The following is an 18,800-nucleotide window of genomic DNA, read 5'->3' as shown; positions in this document are numbered from 1 at the left end:
TAGATGATTGTATTGTTGATATGGTCAAGCAGTATCCACATCTCCAAGACATGTAGTGAATGTTCAGCACTTCTAGGTGTAGGCCAACACTCAATACCATATAATGCGATGGCCTAACCATTGTGTGGTATGTCTTTGATTTTAGGTGGACATACATGTTCTTATCATGGAGAATACAAGTGACATCTCTGAAACACATCCAGGTCATTCTGATTCTTGCTTGCACATCCTCATTCACATAGCAGTCACTCTGTAGCCAAGAACAAAAATATCAGAATGTGTCCATTGGAAAGAAGACATCCTTTAATTTTTATAGTTTTAGAGGCAGAATCATTTTGAGTTATACAGTCTTGTGGATGTTTAAATGGAGGTAAAATTGCTGTAGACAATCATACCACATTTGAACTTGAACTTCGAGATCCTCCCTGACATCCACCACAAGCATCACGTCATCAGTGTATAGCATTGTCCACAGTACACACTCCTGCATGTCATGCATTGTAGTACCAATGTGGTGACAAACAGTAATGGAGACAGAGCTGAGCCTGGAAGAATGCAACTTTCATAGGGAGCATGTAGGTCAGTTTTGCACAACATCGCATATAGCTCCTGGTGTTTTTGTTCAGCATGTAACTATTGATACTGAAGCATGTATTGAACTATTTTTGACTTTGCCAGTATTTGAGAGCTAATACACGTCCGTGTAAAATATAAATGCTCTGTTTGACGTATTAAATATCAACAGCAGCTGAGTAGCATACGTATATACAAAGCAATCTAGAAGGAGCTCCCATAATTTTCACTCTGAGAAAGCTAGCACTAGTTGTTATTTTTGAAGGTACACTTCACCGAAACAGCCTGCAATGACCTGAATTTTCCCATAACTGTCAGTACAAGTAGATTAGCACAAGTTATACTTTGTTGTTGGTATAGTTTATAACAGTAGCCTGCAATGGCAATGTCTTCCTTTTACTTTATAAATCAACTTGTTTCACATCTTTGTAGATTCATCTTCATGATGGGATTTATGCAACATGATGAGTGAATGACTGAATGGATCAGTAATCAGTTACCTATTTGTCATAACAAAATAGGAGTGTTTGTAGTGCACTGTTGTTTGTACTGCAGATAACTGGGTTCTTCAACTCTCAAAATTAGATGGTTAATTTGTTGAAGGTTTGGCTAATGATGTATAATTAGTATATTTATAACTTCATTGTAGTTTTTAGAGATTCATAATTTCATGCCTTATGTCACATGGAAGTTTGTTGAAGAAGATGGTTGCACCAAAGCCTGACCTCTTAGCTTAGTCTAGATATTATTTTTCTGTCTTCTGATGAACTGTGAAAAGTGTGTTGTTATCTTCACACTGTCACCACAGAACAGAAGCTGTGTAATGACTTTCATATACAAAGTAATAGAAATGTCAAGTAATAGAAGCTTGTAGTATACCTTGTATTATTGTTTCATTTGATTTTCTGCACACTGATGTAATAGCCTTAATTTTTGTATCAATAATGATTATTTAAATATTTAATATATAGTCTTCCAACCATTTTATAAGTATTCTGGATTAAAATACTTTTGGTTTCATTTAATTTTGCATCTGCAAAAAATTATTATATCTTATAGCTTAAACATGTAAGGTTACACAAAAAGCGGAAGGAGTGATGGTAATAAGTCACCAAGTAGTTTTGGCACTGATTTGTTGATACGCACATAAATAAGGCCAAGCACGTCGGTAGATTTGGGATGACTTTTGCTTCACAGCTATGGGTACCATCCCCCCTCACTTGTCCCCCATCTCCTTACACACAGATGAGCTCATTCTGGCCAAAGACATGAAGAGTTGTGCACTGCAAAATGATGTGGATGAGTGCACTGGAAACGGGAGAGGGAGAGAACATAAGAAGAGAGAGACTACCAAGAGGAGAGTGTCAGTGTAGTATGAGTGAAGTTATGTACCTGGGGCAGTGGTAGAGATAGGTTTCAGGAGAGATTAAAAACTTAGACCAGTAGAATTATGGTGTATACATGTAACACACACACACACACACACACACACACACACACACACACACACACACACACTTAGATACATACACATACCAAATAATTAAGATATAAGTTTGACCATTTATTTCATAAGTGATCATACAACAGTTCTGTTATTGATACATCAATTGTGGTAGGCAATCTGACATACAGTGTCATTAATTACTTCATGTAATAGTGATTTACAATGTTTCAATACATTGTAACATAAAGGTGGTTTAATTCTGCATACATTAAATTTATTAGAAAACACTAATACTTAAATAGGCTCAAAATACAAGTGAATAGTTTACAGAATAAGAACAGTTAAATTGTGTTAATATCAAACCAATTTTTCTTACATTCACTTCAGTTTTCAGGATACCCCTTCCATGCATTTTCTGACTGAGCCAATTCAACTTTTATCCAATCTGGAATCTGAAATGGTAAAATGGAAGTAATTGTAAACAATATATAAATTTAAAAATGATAGAGACATCAAGAAATCTGGAAGTTTTCTTTTGATTTGAGGAGGGGCTTGGAGTTTCAACTCTTAACTTTGACCTACTAGTTCATTACTGGTAATCTACCACTTGCCTCTTGGCTTCTATCTACTGTCTCAAACCCTTCTGACCCAGTTTTTGGAGTGACATTTCTTTTCCCTCTGCATCTACACATCTTATTACTTTGTCTTGTCACTTAATATAATAGAACATCAAATTCTTTCATGCAATTCACTTCAATTCTTAAAGGAGACTTGGAACCCCTGTACTGTAACAGATCTATAAACTGAAAGAGAACTAAGCAACTTAGTTCAAAGTTTTTTTTTCTTTTCAGAAAAAAACATTTTATTAACCACAATGCAACTCCACATTCTAAGACACAGAAAGGGATAAGTTGCTGTTCATAAGTAGCTGAAAACTGGACTCCTGTCAAGTTATTAGAAGCTGCTGTAAATGGGTGACATTCAGCAAAGCTAATAAAGTTACCAGGTACTACTCTCCCATGGATACTGTCTTCTCTCCAGGATATACAGACCTTGAAGACATCACTAGTTGCGACCTGCACAAGAGGTTTTTTTCTGTTTTCTTTCTTGCTTTCTTTCTTTTTTAATAGTTCTACAAGAATTTCTGGTGATATAGCATAGTGTTTATGTTGTTCTATAATGTAATGATTAACTGTTTGTTAAAAATAATAATATGCAACTGATATTATTCCCTTTTTGGACATAAGTAATTAGGTTTTCTTGTCTATTGAAGATATAAAATATTTTGATTCTTCGTTTATCATTTATTACATTAATGTTGATTGGAAGGACTTTGTAAAGTGAAACATATCTGAGATACTGAACAAACAGAGTGAGAGTGATCAGAACATCAGTTGAGAGGGTCAAACAGTGTGAGAAGAGCTTGTGTGGACTCATGTTTGTACCGAGAATGTGGAAGGATGTTAAAAGCACGAGCGACTTCTGAGGTAGTGCCGCTGTGCCGTGGCACCACTTATATAAAAAAGAAAGAAAGAGAAATCTATGCAAACAGCACATAAAACATTGTTTTGGAGTATGTATTTTCTGATTTGAAGAGGAGTGTTTCATCACACGCACTCTCACAGTAGTTTTCAGAAGCTACGAGCCAACTGCAGATCGGCACTAGCTGTCCTCATAAGCGCTGTGTGAAAGGCTCGGCTGTTCGTTTCTACACGCTTCTTATGTCGGTGGTGGAGCCACAGCTAGTCTGACTCAGAGCTTTACATTCCTTACGCCAGAGAGTAGTAAAGTGCAGGACCTATAAAGCACATTCTGCCATCTAGCGATCATGTTAGAATACATTGGGGTGCTGATTTCTTGTAATCCACTTATACAGTCTTTCTGCAAGTTAATGCTAATGCATTCCTAAACGCTCATTAATGCTTAATTAAATCAAATACAGAAATAATACACTTAACTATCATTATAAATAACTATTTGTAATTTGAATGTAATTATGCCCTTAAATTTTGAAACTAAGATGCGTTACTTCAATATTGGTTTATCTCACAACAGCTGTGCTATTGCTACAGAACAAATAAACTAACATATTCACCACATGTTGAGCATCTGTTTTCCAAACAAAGGTGTAGTATTTCTGTTTATACTTGTTACGTTTGTGTAATACAGTTGTGTGCAAACATGTTGTAGTTATTGCGGGGTCAGGTAATTGACCGTACATAGCTGTCTGCACATTGTTATCTGTAAGGGAAAATTCAGTTGACTGTGAAAATAGCAAACATGAACAAAGTGAATGAGTGTTTAAAAACTCCATTTAGTGACAGGACTCTCAAATAAAAAAACTTGGGAGGACACTCCCGAATCCGAATCTGTAGCAGCAAACAAAAAATTGATGCCATAAGTTCAATCCAGAAATTTACCAAAAGAAGAAATGGATTTGTGGTTGTGAAGAAAGCAATGCTGCTTTTCATTCTCCTTGTATGTTATTTGAGCGAGATGTTTATTGGTGTAAGACTGGAATAACTGATGATGGGGATGTATGGTCTAAACTGAAAGTACATGAAATGTCAAAGTGACATATGAATAATGTGCAGTCTGTTATTTCTGGGCAAAACCAACAATCAGCAGAAACTAAATTTGCAATATAGATGAATAATTGACAGCCCCAACAAACATGTACGAAAGAATAGATATATACTGAATTTAATTGTAAACTGTATTCGGTTCTGTGGTGCTTTGGAACTGGCTCTCAGAGGCCATGATGAATCTGTTGCCTCTCAAAATAAAGGCATTTTATGTGAGCTAATTCAGTTCAGCACAGACCTGGATAAAGATCTTCAAGTTCATCTCATCCAAGCATCAGTGTTCAAAGGCATTTATAAGACTGTTCAGAATGAACTACTGCAATGCACATTGGAAGTGTACCATGATGAAGTTCGTAAAGAAATAAAATGTGCCAATTATGTTGCAACAATTGCGGATGAAAGCATAGATGTGTATTGCAAATTTCAGTTGGTAATTGTTTTGTGTTATGTTGTTGAGGAATAACCTGTTGAAAGATTTTGGAACTTTGTTAATCCAGAAAGTCAAAATGCTCATACTACAGCTGAGAGAGTTCTGAAGGAAACTGAACCATTAATTGGTGATGACTGAGTAAAACTAATAGCTCAGAGTTATGATGGTGCAAACATTATGCGTGGCAAGTCAAATGGGGTTCAGAACTTAATTAAAGATAAATATCCAAATGCAAACTACGTCCATTGTTATGCACATCAGTTGAACCTTATGTCTATGGCATCCTCTGCTAATCGCAAAGCCCACATCTTTGTTTAACATCTTTCAGGTAATTCTTCTTTCTTTTCTCACTTGCCACAGAGATCAAAAGTGTTACATAGCATTATTCAAAACAGCTTTCCCCAAATGTGTGACGAGATGGAATTACCATTTGCGAGTAGTAAAAGATGTTTTTCAAAACGGGGAAAAATCTTATTACTGTTATGGAAGTCGCTGAAACAAATGAGAGCATAAAACTATCTTCTACTGTTGAAAAAGCTGGTTTGTACAAACAAAGGCTGCAAGATAGTAATTTCATTTTCTGGCTATCATTTTTCTATAAGATAATGCCTCATGCAGACATACTTTTTAATCGGCTTCAGAAGACGATAACCCAACCGACCACAGCAACACAAGACAACCAAAACTTTGAAGCGGTAATGCAAAATGTCAGACATGACATTGATTCCATCCTTAATGAGATTAGTTTCAAAATTGATGAAATGATGCTTGCCAAGAAGCCACAGATTCTTGATTGGCATAGAAAAAGAGATGCTGTGGAAATGTGTGTGCGATGCTGTCCTTTATGAAATAAAATTACATTTTCATTTCACTGGACACTTCTTTGCAGCCAACTTATTTTATGTAAATCAGTTTGACAAATACATCACAGATTTTCCAGCCAAATACCTTGAAATTAAAGACACATACACATTCCTGGAAAAAAGAAAGTTGAAGAGTGCTGGGCCTGAGTTGAGAGCAGTTTCTGGAGCAGTTCTGTTTCTTTTGCTGATTGTAGAGGATGCACTTTGTGACATTTGACAAGACTGTTAAAATTTTGAAACTGCTAATCATGACACCTGTCTCAACGCGAAAGCTGAGCGGTGCTTTTCCATGCTCAAGAGAATTAAAACATTCCTATGAAACACCATGAAAGCAGAACGACTGAGTGTCTTAGGGATGCTATCCTGTGAAAACTCCATCATGTGTAAACTTGAAGATTTCAATTTGAGAGTGACAGATTTATTTGCCAACAAGAAGGAGCAACAAATGGATTTCCAATACTATGGCTGCTTTTGGATAGTACAATGCTTTTTGTTTTAAATGTTGGTAATTTGGTTAACTTACAAGTTCAAGTAATGTTTATGCACCCTATTATTTCTGGTACTAGCACTCATGCTGCAGCAGACACTTCTCTGGCAGTCTGCCACGTATGTAAAACAAATGAAGAGTTTGGCTGTCAAGGATAGAAGGGCACTGTGGGGACACAAGCCACGCCTCCCTCTCACAGGGCCTGCAGCTTACATCCATGTTCTATGCTCCTGGGAAGGCAGAACTGATGTAATAATGTACATATGGATTGCTGATTCCATCTGGTGTTGTGAGAGTCGTATACGAACCCTGTGACAGAGGAAGAGTGCTCTCTGCACTCATTTCAAAATAAGAAATGGATACAACCAGCAAGCACAACTCAAAGCAAAACAGAGCATATAAATCATTTGGTAATGGCTAGACCGCAGTTGTAAGCTGAGGTTGGTGGCATTGTTATGTGGTAGTTCAGGCCCGATCTCCACCGGTATCTTAATAAACTATACATCAAAACACCCCCTGATTACGACTGCCACGTAATAGTGACCGAACATACCCTGTGACGAGTGAAGAATTGTGCTGTTAATAGTAGTAATAGTAATAGTAGTAGTAGTAGTAGTAGTAGATGTAGAAGTAGAAGTAGTGGTAGTAGTAGTAGTAGTAGCAGCTTTATTCATCCGTGGATATTTCTTTTTACATGGATATAGGATATGTCAAAGTATTTACAAGTTTAGACCAATTTAAAATAAGCTGATTCATATACACATACATTTACAGACTTCCAGTTAGAGGCAATCATTAGATTTACTCCTGGTATACAATACTTTTATACAAATAACTTATTACATAATGTAATGCCTCACTGTTCAGTCATATCTCACTATCAGTCACTGCACACTCTATACACACATTGTTTCATAACACTTCCCTCACAACACACACAAACACATACACACTGGTGATCTCTGGGCCATTTTCTGTACCACAACTTTCCATTTGCTTTCCTGAAAAACTGAGTCAGCATCCTTCTATAATGAGTGAGATGTTGAGTTCAGAAAGAGGAAGAAGTGTTAGTTTTGAGCAATGCATAGCTTGGGTGTAAGTTTGTCTAGAAAAGAAAAAAAGAAGGAAAACAACATAGTGTGAAGGTGTTATGTGGAATGGTCGATGTTTCATAATCATTATTATTATTTATTTGTATAATTTTTTTTTAACCAAACCCCTACTCTGTTTTATGTAAGTAATCCTTTAATGTATGAAATGTATTGCATAACAGGTACTTTTTAGCTGCCTTTTTAAGTAAGTGTATTTTTGCAATTTCTTTTATCTCTTTTGGTAATTTATTGTACAGTTTTATTCCTTGGTAGAATATGCTGTTTTGAGTTTTATATTTATTTTTTCATGGCAAATGTAAGTTGAGTCTACCTCTTGTTCCATGGTCATGGACAGAACTGTTTGTGCAGTAATTACCAATGTTATTTTTGATATGTACAACTGATAGGTAAATGTATTCACATGGAGCTGGTAATATCCCCAGTGTTTTGAACAGACCTTTACAATGAGCTCAACTACCAGTTTTGGTTATGATTCTTATGGCTCTTTTCTGGAGTTTGAAAATTGTGTCCATATTTTGTGCATTTTTCCCCAAAAAAGAATGCCATAGCTAAGAATTGAGTGTGCATATGAATAGCATGTAACTAAAAGACACTGCATGTTACACCTTGATGATAGGATTCTAAATGCATAACATGCTGGTGACATTATGTTTGCAAGTACCTTTGTGTGTTCACACCACTTCAACTGAGAATCAATATTCATTCCTATAAATTTTGCATTTGTTACACAGTCTATAGAGGTGCCATCTATATTTAATTTAACATTGTCATTTTCCCTCTTCAAACTGAAATTCATGACATTAGTGTTCTTTATGTTCAATGTCAATTTATTGCTTATTGACCAATCATAAACTTCCTTGAGAGCTTCATTTGCTTTCTCTGCAAGGAATTCTCTTGTTTTCTCAGTGACTATAATATTGCTGTCATCAGCGAAGAGAATTTTTTCACCATGAGTAACACTACTGGGGAAGTCATTGATGAATGTCAGGAATAGTATTGGTCCTTATATACTACCTTGCAGAATCCCTGTATTAATGTATTTTGGTTCTGATAAGTGTTTTACTAAATGTTTAGATCTATTTGAAGTGTGTGTTATCTCTACTCTTTGTACCCTATCTGCTAGGTATGATCGAAACCAGTCATTAGCTACCCCTCTTATTCCTAATGCTTCTAATTTATTTAATGCAGTCTAGTGGTCAACTGTATCAAAGGCCTTAGAAAGATCCAACAATATGCCTGTGACACACTCATCTTTGTCAAGAGCATCTAGTACAACCTTTGTGAATTCTACTATGGCTGACTCCGTATTTTTGCCACTTTGGAAACCAAACTGATTCGCTTAAAAAATTGTATTTATTCAGGTAATTCATTAATCTGTCTTTCATAATTGCTTCTATTATATTTGAGAATGGTGACAGCAGGGATATGGGCCAGTAATTTTCTATGTCTTCTGCATTACCTTTCTTAAGCAAAGGTACAACTCTTGCCTGTTTTAACTGCTCTGGAAATGTCCCTGATGTGAAAGATTCATTTATTATATTTGTTATAGGGCCCTGTATGATCTCTATGCATTGTTTCAGTACCCACATTGGTACTTCATCGAAGCCTACTGACTTTTTATTTTTTAGTTTTTGAACAGTTTTATTGACTTCATTCTCTGTGGTTGGAAATAACATCATTGTATTTACTGATCATTATTTACAGGTGTTATATTTGTTTTGGGGAATTTTTTCTGTAACTTCTGTGCAATACTTTAAAAATGCTCATTTTCATAGTTTGCTAAGTGTTGTGGATCTTAGCAGTATGTTATTCTGCATTTCTTTGCCTCTCCCCGTTTCCTTTTTTATAACACTCCAGACTGCTTTGCTTTTATTCTCTGCATTATATATTATTTTGGCATTAAATGACTTTTTTGCAGCAATCAGCACCTTCCTATAGATCTTTTTGTATCTAAGATAGAAATTTAAGAATTCTGTATCATTGTGACTCTTTTTCATGGAACTGAGGTATTTAAAATTTTGGGAGGACTTATGATACCTGCTGTTATCCACTTGTTTCTGTGAGATGTTGATACAGACATGCATACTTTTGGAAATGCCTTTTCAGAGTTCAATTTAAATAATTTGGAGAATTTAGAGATTTCATATTCACCTCGGTTTCCTTATACACTTCATCCCAGCTTTGTTTTGCTAGTTCCTTTGAAAATTTTTTTATTTTGATTTCTGATAGTTGTCGTTTGTAGGCTTGTAGTTTAGGGAATGATTCAATGCCTGATTTTACTGTTGGTATTTGACAAAGATGGTCTGATAGTCTGAGATCTTTTTCAGCTACATCACATTTTTCCCTGTCCATATTTGTGGCCGCATGGTCAATTACTGATGCAGTCATTTTAGTAACCCATGTTGCACTATTGACCAATAGGGACACACCAAAACTTTGAAGGATATTTATGAGTGTGCCTCTGGATTCATTTATGATATTAGTGTTATGTTAATGTCCCCACACAGAATTATGTTGACCTTTGTACTTGAGACTTTGTGCATGCGTGTGCATTTGTGTGTGCGGGAGAGATTTTCAGAGTTAGTGTTATGTTTAATATCTCGTGCAGACATGCAAAAAAGATAACTAAAGCAACTCCCTCTCTCTCTCTCACAATCACTTGCTATCATGTTATCCATGAGTATATTAATCTCTTACTGTGCGCCCCCCCCCCTCCTCCCCCCCCCCCCCCCCAATGAACCATGGACATTGCCATTGGTGAGCCGTACCGTAGGTCCAACCACAATGGAGGGGTATCTGTTGAGAGGCCAGACAAATGCGTGGTTCCTGAAGAGGGGCAGCAGCCTTTTCAGTAGTTGCAGGGGCAACAGTCTGGATGATTGACTGATCTGGCCTTGTAACACTAACCAAAACGGCCTTGCTGTGCTGGTACTGTGAATGGTTGAAAGCAAGGGGAAACTACAGCCGTAATTTTTCCCGAGGGCATGCAGCTTTACTGTATGGTTAATGATGATGGCAGTCTCTTGGGTAAAATATTTCAGAGGTAAAATAGTCCCCCATTCGGATCTCCGGGCGGGGTCTACTCAAGAGGACATCGTTATCAGGAGAAAGAAAACTGGCATTCTACAGATCGGAGCGTGGAATGTCAGATCCCTTACTCGGGCAGGCAGGTTAGAAAATTTAAAAAGGGAAATGGATAGGTTAAAGTTAGATATAGTGGGAATTAGTGAAGTTCGGTGGCAGGAAGAACAAGACTTTTAGTCAGGTGAATACAGGGTTATAAATACAAAGTCAAATAGGGGTAATGCAGGAGTAGGTTTAATAATGAATAAAAAATAGGAATGCAGGTAAGCTACTACAAACAGCATAGTGAACGCATTATTGTGGCCAAGATAGACACGAAGCCCACGCCTACTACAGTAGTACAAGTTTATATGCCAACTATCTCTGCAGATGACGAAGAAATTGAAGAAATGTATGATGAAATAAAAGAAATTATTCAGGTAGTGAAGGGAGACGAAAATTTAATAGTCATGGGTAACTGGAATTCGTCAGTAGGAAAAGGAAGAGAAGGAAACATAGTAGGTGAATATGGATTGGGGGTAAGAAATGAAAGAGGAAGCCGCCTGGTAGAATTTTGCACAGAGCACAACTTGATCATTGCTAACACTTGGTTCAAGAATCACAAAAGAAGGTTGTATACATGGAAGAAGCCTAGAGATACTGGCAGATTTCAGATAGATTATATAAGACAGAGATTTAGAAACCAGGTTTTAAATTGTAAGACATTTCCAGGGGCAGATGTGGACTCTGACCACAATCTATTGGTTATTAACTATAGATTGAAACTGAAGAAACTGCAAAAACGTGGGAATTTAAGGAGATGGGACCTGGATAAACTGACTAAACCAAAGGTTGTAGAGAGTTTCAGGGACAGTGTAAGGGAACAAATGGCAGGAATGGGGGAAAGAAATACAGTAGAAGAAGAATGGGTAGCTTTGAGGGATGAATTAGTGAAGGCAGCAGACGATCAAGTAGGTAAAAAGATGAGGGCTAGTAGAAATCGTTGGGTAACATAAGAAATATTGAATATAATAGAGGGAAACATTCCACGTGGGAAAAATATATCTAAAAACAAAGATGATGTGACTTACCAAACGAAAGCGCTGGCAGGTCAATAGACACACAAACAAACACAAACATACACACAAAATTCTAGCTTTCGCAACCAACTGTTGCTTCATCAGGAAAGAGGGGAGGAAAGGGAAAGACGAAAGGATGTGGGTTTTAAGGGAGAGGGTAAGGAGTCATTCCAATCCCGGGAGTGGAAAGACTTACCTTAGGGGGAAAAAATGATGGGTATACACTCGCACACACACATATATCCATCAACACATATACAGACACAAGCAGACATATTCAAAGACGAAGAGTTTGGGCAGAGATGTCAGTCGAGGTGAAAGTGCAGAGGCAAAGATGTTGTTGAATGACAGGTGAGGTATGAGTGGCGGCAACTTGAAATTAGCGGAGATTGAGGCCTGGTGGGTAATGGGAAGAGAGGATATATTGAAGAGCAAGTTCCCATCTCCGGAGTTCGGATAGGTTGGTGTTAGTGGGAAGTATCCAGATAACCGGACGGTGTAACACTGTGCCAAGATGTGCTGGCCGTGCACCAAGGCATGTTCAGCCACAGGGTGATCCTCATTACCAACAAACACTGTCTGCCTGTGTCCATCCATGCGAATGGACAGTTTGTTGCTGGTCATTCCCACATAGAATGCATCACAGTGTAGGCAGGTCAGTTGGTAAATCACGTGGGTGCTTTCACACGTGGCTCTGCCTTTGATCGTGTACACCTTCCGGGTTACAGGACTGGAGTAGGTGGTGGTGGGAGGGTGCATGGGACAGGTTTTACACTGGGGGCGGTTACAAGGGTAGGAGCCAGATGGTAGGAAAGGTGGTTTGGGGATTTCATAGGGATGAACTAACAAGTTACAAAGGTTAGGTGGATGGCGGAAAGACACTCTTGGTGGAGTGGGGAGGATTTCATGAAGGATGGATCTCATTTCAGGGCAGGATTTGAGGAAGTTGTATCCCTGCTGGAGAGCCGCATTCAAAGTCTGGTCCAGTCCCGGAAAGTATCCTGTCACAAGTGGGGCGCTTTTGTGGTTCTTCTGTGGGAGGTTCTGGGTTTGAGGGGATGAGGAAGTGGCTCTGGTTATTTGCTTCTGTACCAGGTCGGGAGGGTAGTTGCGGGATGCGAAAGCTGTTGTCAGGTTGTTGGTGTAATGGTTCAGGGATTCCGGACTGGAGCAGATTCGTTTGCCATGAAGACCTAGGCTGTAAGGAAGGGACCGTTTGATGTGGAATGGGATGCAGCTGTCATAATGGAGGTACTATTGCTTGTTGGTGGGTTTGATGTGGACAGATGTGTGAAGCTGGCCATTGGACAGATGGAGGTCAATGTCAAGGAAAGTGGCGTGGGATTTGGAGTAGGACCAGTTGAATCTGATGGAACCAAAGGAGTTGAGGTTAGAGAGGAAATTCTGGAGTTCTTCTTCACTGTGAGTCCAGATCATGAAGATGTCATCAATAAATCTGTACCAAACTTTGGGTTGGCAGGCCTGGGTAACCAAGAAGGCTTCCTCTAAGCGACCCATGAATAGGTTGGCGTACGAGGGGCCATCCTGGTACCCATGGCTGTTCCCTTTAATTGTTGGTATGTCTGGCCTTCAAAAGTGAAGAAGTTGTGGGTCAGGATGAAGCTGGCTAAGGTAATGAGGAAAGAGGTTTTAGGTAGGGTGGCAGGTGATCGGCATGAAAGGAAGTGCTCCATCGCAGTGAGGCCCTGGACATGCGGATTATTTGTGTATAAGGAAGTGGCATCAATGGTTACAAGGATGGTTTCTGGGGGTAACAGATTGGGTAAGGATTCCAGGCGTTTGAGAAAGTGGTTGGTGTCTTTGATGAAGGATGGGAGACTGCATGTAATGGGTTGAAGGTGTTGATCTACGTAGGCAGAGATACGTTCTGTGGGGGCTTGGTAACCAGCTACAATGGGGCGGCCGGGATGATTGGGTTTGTGAATTTTAGGTAGAAGGTAGGGGTGCGGGGTGTTTGTAGGGTCAGGAGGTTGATGGAGTCAGGTGAAAGGTTTTGCAGGGGGCCTAAGGTTCTGAGGATTCCTTGAAGCTCCGCCTGGACATCGGGAATGGGATTACCTTGGCAAACTTTGTATGTGGTGTTGTCTGAAAGCTGACGCAGTCCCTCAGCCACATACTCCTGACGATCAAGTACCACAGTCGTGGAACCCTTGTCCGCTGGAAGAATTACGATGGATTGGTCAGCCCTCAGATCACGGATAGCCAGGGCTTCAGCAGTGGTGATGTTGGGAGTAGGATTAAGGTTTTTTAAGAAGGATTGAGATGCAAGGCTGGAAGTCAGAAATTCCTGGAAGGTTTGGAGAGGGTGATTTTGAGGAAGAGGAGGTGGGTCCCGCTGTGACGGAGGACGGAAGTGTTCCAGACAGGGTTCAATTTGGATGGTGTCTTGGGGAGTTGGATCATTAGGAGTAGGATTAGGATCATTTTTCTTCGTGGCAAAGTGATATTTCCAGCAAAGAGTATGAGTGAAGGACAGTAAATCTTTGACGAGGGCTGTTTGGTTGAATCTGGGAGTGGGGCTGAAGGTGAGGCCTTTGGATAGGACAGAGGTTTCGGATTGGGAGAGAGGTTTGGAGGAAAGATTAACTACTGAATTAGAGTGTTGTGGTTCCAGACTGTGTTGATTGGAATTTTGAGGTTTTGGAGGGAGTGGAGCTGGAAGTGGGAGATTGAGTAGATGGGAGAGACTGGGTTTGTGTGCAATGAGAGGAGGTTGAGGTTTGCTGGAAAGGTTGTGAAGGGTGAGTGAGTTTCCTTTCCGGAGGTGGGAAACCAGGAGATTGGATAGTTTTTTGAGGTGGAGGGTGGCATGCTGTTCTAATTTGCGGTTGGCCTGTAGGAGGATGCTCTGAACAGCCGGTGTGGATGTGGGAGAGGAAAGATTGAGGACTTTTATTAAGGGTAGGAGTTGACGGGTGTGTTCATTGGCTGAGTTGATGTGTAGGTGAAGGATTAGGTGGGTGAGGGCAATGGATTGTTCAGTTTGGAACTGGTATAGGGACTGATGGAAAGAAGGGTTGCAGCCAGAGATGGGAACTTTAAGTGTGAGGCCTTTGGAGGTAATGCCAAATGTCAGACAAGCCTGAGAAAATAGAATATGGGAGTGTAATCTGGCTAGGGCGAAGGCATGTTTGCGGAGGGAATGTAAATAAAACTTAATGGGGTCATTGTGGGGGTGTTGTGAGGGTGACATAGTATTAGAAGGTGGAAAGTGTAACATGAGGCTGAAATGAAAATGAAAATAAAAATGAACTGGAAAGTAACTGGAGATCTGGTGTGAAAAAAAGGCGAAAAGGTGTTGGTTACAGCTGGGCTATGTTGGACTTGGGTTGGTAGACAACGATGTGCACAAAGGTTAGGTGGTTGTGTTGCCACCAAAACATGTTAAATGACGGATAAATTCGGGAAAATTTCAAAAAAACTGCGCGTAAATGTATTAAAAGGAGTGGTTTTGTGGTGGCAGATTATGAAGATGAGGCTAACAATTGTCTGACTAAGAAATAATGACGTTAAAACCTGTGGGAAGCGGCTAAAAATTATCAGTGATGTGGGAAAAACGGAAATGGAAATAAAGCGAAAGTTATTAGAACCAGCCGAAATGGTTGTTTAATAGGTGAAAGGAACTGTTTGTGAATTAGAAACGGTGGATTTTATAGCAGCGGTAGTGTTGAAAGCGGAAAAAATTGTTTTTGGTTATGGTTTGGAAGTGGGTTACATATTATTGAGTATATATAGGCGGGATAACATTGTGTAGTAGATTACGGTAAAAAGGAGAAGCTGAATACAAAGTGAAACTACTGGCAAAAACAGAAAGAGAAAATAAGACGATAGAAAAGATTTCGAAATGCAACAGTGACAATAACAAACGTAATTGTTGGGTTCAAATTAATGATATGAATATAATAGAGGGAAACATTCAACGTGGGAAAAATATATCTAAAAACAAAGATGATGTGACTTACCAAACGAAAGCGCTGGCAGGTTGATAGACACACAAACAAACACAAATATACACACAAAATTCTAGCTTTCGCAACCAACGGTTGCTTCGTCAGGAAAGAGGGGAGGAAAGGGAAAGACGAAAGGATGTGGGTTTTAAGGGAGAGGTTAAGGAGTCATTCCAATCCCGGGAGCGGAAAGACTTACCTTAGGGGGAAAAAATGACGGGTATACACTCGCACACACACACATATCCATCAACACATATACAGACACAAGCAGAAAAATTCAACCCACCAACAAGCAACAGTACCTCCATTATGACAGCTGCCACCCATTCCACATCAAACGGTCCCTTCCCTACAGCCTAGGTCTTTGTGGCAAACGAATCTGCTCCAGTCCGGAATCCCTGAACCATTACACCAGCAACCTGACAACAGCTTTCGCATCCCGCAACTACCCTCCCGACCTGGTACAGAAGCAAATAACCAGAGCCACTTCCTCATCCCCTCAAACCCAGAACCTCCCACAGAAGAACCACAAAAGCGCCCCACTTGTGACAGGATACTTTCCGGGACTGGACCAGACTTTGAATGCGGCTCTCCAGCAGGGATACAACTTCCTCAAATCCTGCCCTGAAATGAGATCCATCCTTCATGAAATCCTCCCCACTCCACCAAGAGTGTCTTTCCGCCGTCCACCTAACCTTCGTAACCTGTTAGTTCATCCCTATGAAATCCCCAAACCACCTTCCCTACCATCTGGCTCCTACCCTTGTAACCGCCCCTGGTGTAAAACCTGTCCCATGCACCCTCCCACCACCACCTACTCCAGTCCTGTAACCCGGAAGGTGTACACGATCAAAGGCAGAGCCACGTGTGAAAGCACCCACGTGATTTACCAACTGACCTGCCTACACTGTGATGCATTCTATGTGGGAATGACCAGCAACAAACTGTCCATTCACATGAATGGACACAGGCAGACAGTGTTTGTTGGTAATGAGGATCACCCTGTGGCTGAACATGCCTTGGTGCACGGCCAGCACATCTTGGCACAGTGTTACACCGTCCGGTTATCTGGATACTTCCCACTAACACCAACCTATCCGAACTCCGGAGATGGGAACTTGCTCTTCAATATATCCTCTCTTCCCGTTACCCACCAGGCCTCAATCTCCGCTAATTTCAAGTTGCCGCCACTCATACCTCACCTGTCATTCAATAACATCTTTGCCTCTGCACTTCCGCCTCGACTGACATCTCTGCCCAAACTCTTTGTCTTTGAATATGTCTGCTTGTGTCTGTATATGTGTTGATGGATATGTGTGTGTGTGCGAGTGTATACCCGTCATTTTTTCCCCCTAAGGTAAGTCTTTCTGCTCCCGGGATTGGAATGACTCCTTAACCTCTCCCTTAAAACCCACATCCTTTCGTCTTTCCCTTTCCTCCCCTCTTTCCTGACGAAGCAACCGTTGGTTGCGGAAGCTAGAATTTTGTGTGTATGTTTGTGTTTGTTTGTGTGTCTATCGACCTGCCAGTGCTTTCGTTTGGTAAGTCACATCATCTTTGTTTTTAGAAGAAATATTGAATTTAATTGATGAAAGGAGAAAATATAAAAATGCAGTAAATGAAGCAGGCAAAAAGGAATACAAATGTCTCAAAAATGAGATCGACAGGAAGTGCAAAATGGCTAAGCAGGGATGGCTAGAGGATAAATGCAAGGATGTAGAGGCTTATCTCACTAGGAGTAAGATAGATACTGCCTACAGGAAAATTAAAGAGACCTTTGGGGAAAAGAGATCCACTTGTATGAATATCAAGAGCTCAGATGGAAACCCAGTTCTAAGCAGAGAAGGGAAAGCAGAAAGGTGGAAGGAGTATATAGAGGGTCTATACAAGGGCGATGTACTTGAGGACAATATTATGGAAATGGAAGAGGATGTAGATGAAGATGAAATGGGAGATATGATACTGCGTGAAGAGTTTGACAGAGCACTGAATGACCTAAGTCAAAACTAGGCCCCGGGAGTAGACAACATTCCAATAGAACTACTGACAGCCTTGGGAGAGCCAGTCCTGACAAAACTCTACCATCTGGTGAGCAAGATGTATGAGACAGGTGAAATACCCTCAGACTTCAAGAAGAACATAATAATTCCAATCCCAAAGAAAGCAGGTGTTGACAGATGTGAAAATCACCGAACTATCAGTATAATAATTCACGGTTGCAAAATACTAACACGAATTCTTTACAGACAAATGGAAAAACTAGTAGAAGCCGGCCTTGGGGGAGATCAGTTTGGATTCCGTAGAAATATTGGAACATGTGAGGCAATACTGAACCTACGGCTTATCTTAGAAGATAGATTAAGGAAAGGCAAACCTCCGTTTCTAGCATTTGTAGACTTAGAGAAATCTTTTGACAATGTTGACTGGAATACTCTCTTTCAAATTCTGAAGGTGGCAGGGGTAAAATATAGGGAGCGAAAGGCTATTTACAATTTGTATAGAAACCAAATGGCAGTTATAAGAGTTGAGAGGCATGAAAGGGAAGCAGTGGTTGGGAAGGGAGTGAGACAGGGTTGTAGCCTCTCCCCGATGTTATTCAATCTGTATATTGAGCAAGCAGTGAAGGAAACAAAAGAAAAATTTGGAGTAGGTATTGAAATCCATGGAGAAGAAATAAAAACTTTGAGGTTCGCCGATGACATTGTAATTCTGTCAGAGACAGCAAAGGACTTGGAGGAACAGTTTAACGGAATGGATAGTGTCTTGAAAGGAGGATATAAGTAGAACATCAACAAAAGCAAAACGAGGATAATGGAATGTAGTCGAATTAAGTCGGGTGATGTTGAGGGTATTAGATTAGGAAATGAGACACTTAAAGTAGTAAAGGAGTTTTGCTATTTGGGGAGCAAAATAACCGATGATGGTCGAAGTAGAGAGGATATAAAATGTAGACTGGCAATGGGAAGGAAAGCGTTTCTGAAGAAGAGAAATTTGTTAACATTGAGTATTGATTTAAGTGTCAGGAAGTCATTTCTGAAAGTATTTGTATGGAGTGTAGCCATGTATGGAAGTGAAATGTGGACGATAAATAGTTTAGACAAGAATAGAATAGAAGCTTTTGAAATGTGGTGCTACAGAAGAATGCTGAAGATTAGATGGGTAGATCACATAACTAATGAGGTGGTGTTGA

The 18,800-nt window shown here is 39.8% G+C and overlaps 1 protein-coding gene across 1 annotated transcript in view; it reads right to left on the bottom strand.

Moving 5' to 3' along the window:
- Positions 1-2,197: 2,197 nt before the first annotated feature.
- The window catches only part of LOC126252980 (serine/threonine-protein kinase Nek8), a 326,833-nt gene continuing 310,230 nt past the window's right edge, over positions 2,198-18,800 (bottom strand). The window contains exon 22 of the mRNA XM_049954008.1: positions 2,198-2,472. Within this exon, the coding sequence (XP_049809965.1) occupies positions 2,404-2,472 (69 nt within the window). The 3' untranslated portion in view covers positions 2,198-2,403. The remainder of the gene's footprint in view (positions 2,473-18,800) is intronic.

This window comes from Schistocerca nitens, chromosome 4 (assembly GCF_023898315.1).
Source record: "Schistocerca nitens isolate TAMUIC-IGC-003100 chromosome 4, iqSchNite1.1, whole genome shotgun sequence".
Lineage (NCBI taxonomy): Eukaryota > Metazoa > Arthropoda > Insecta > Orthoptera > Acrididae > Schistocerca > Schistocerca nitens.
Note: the sequence above shows the minus strand (reverse complement) of the source record. Positions and strands in the feature narration are given on the sequence as shown.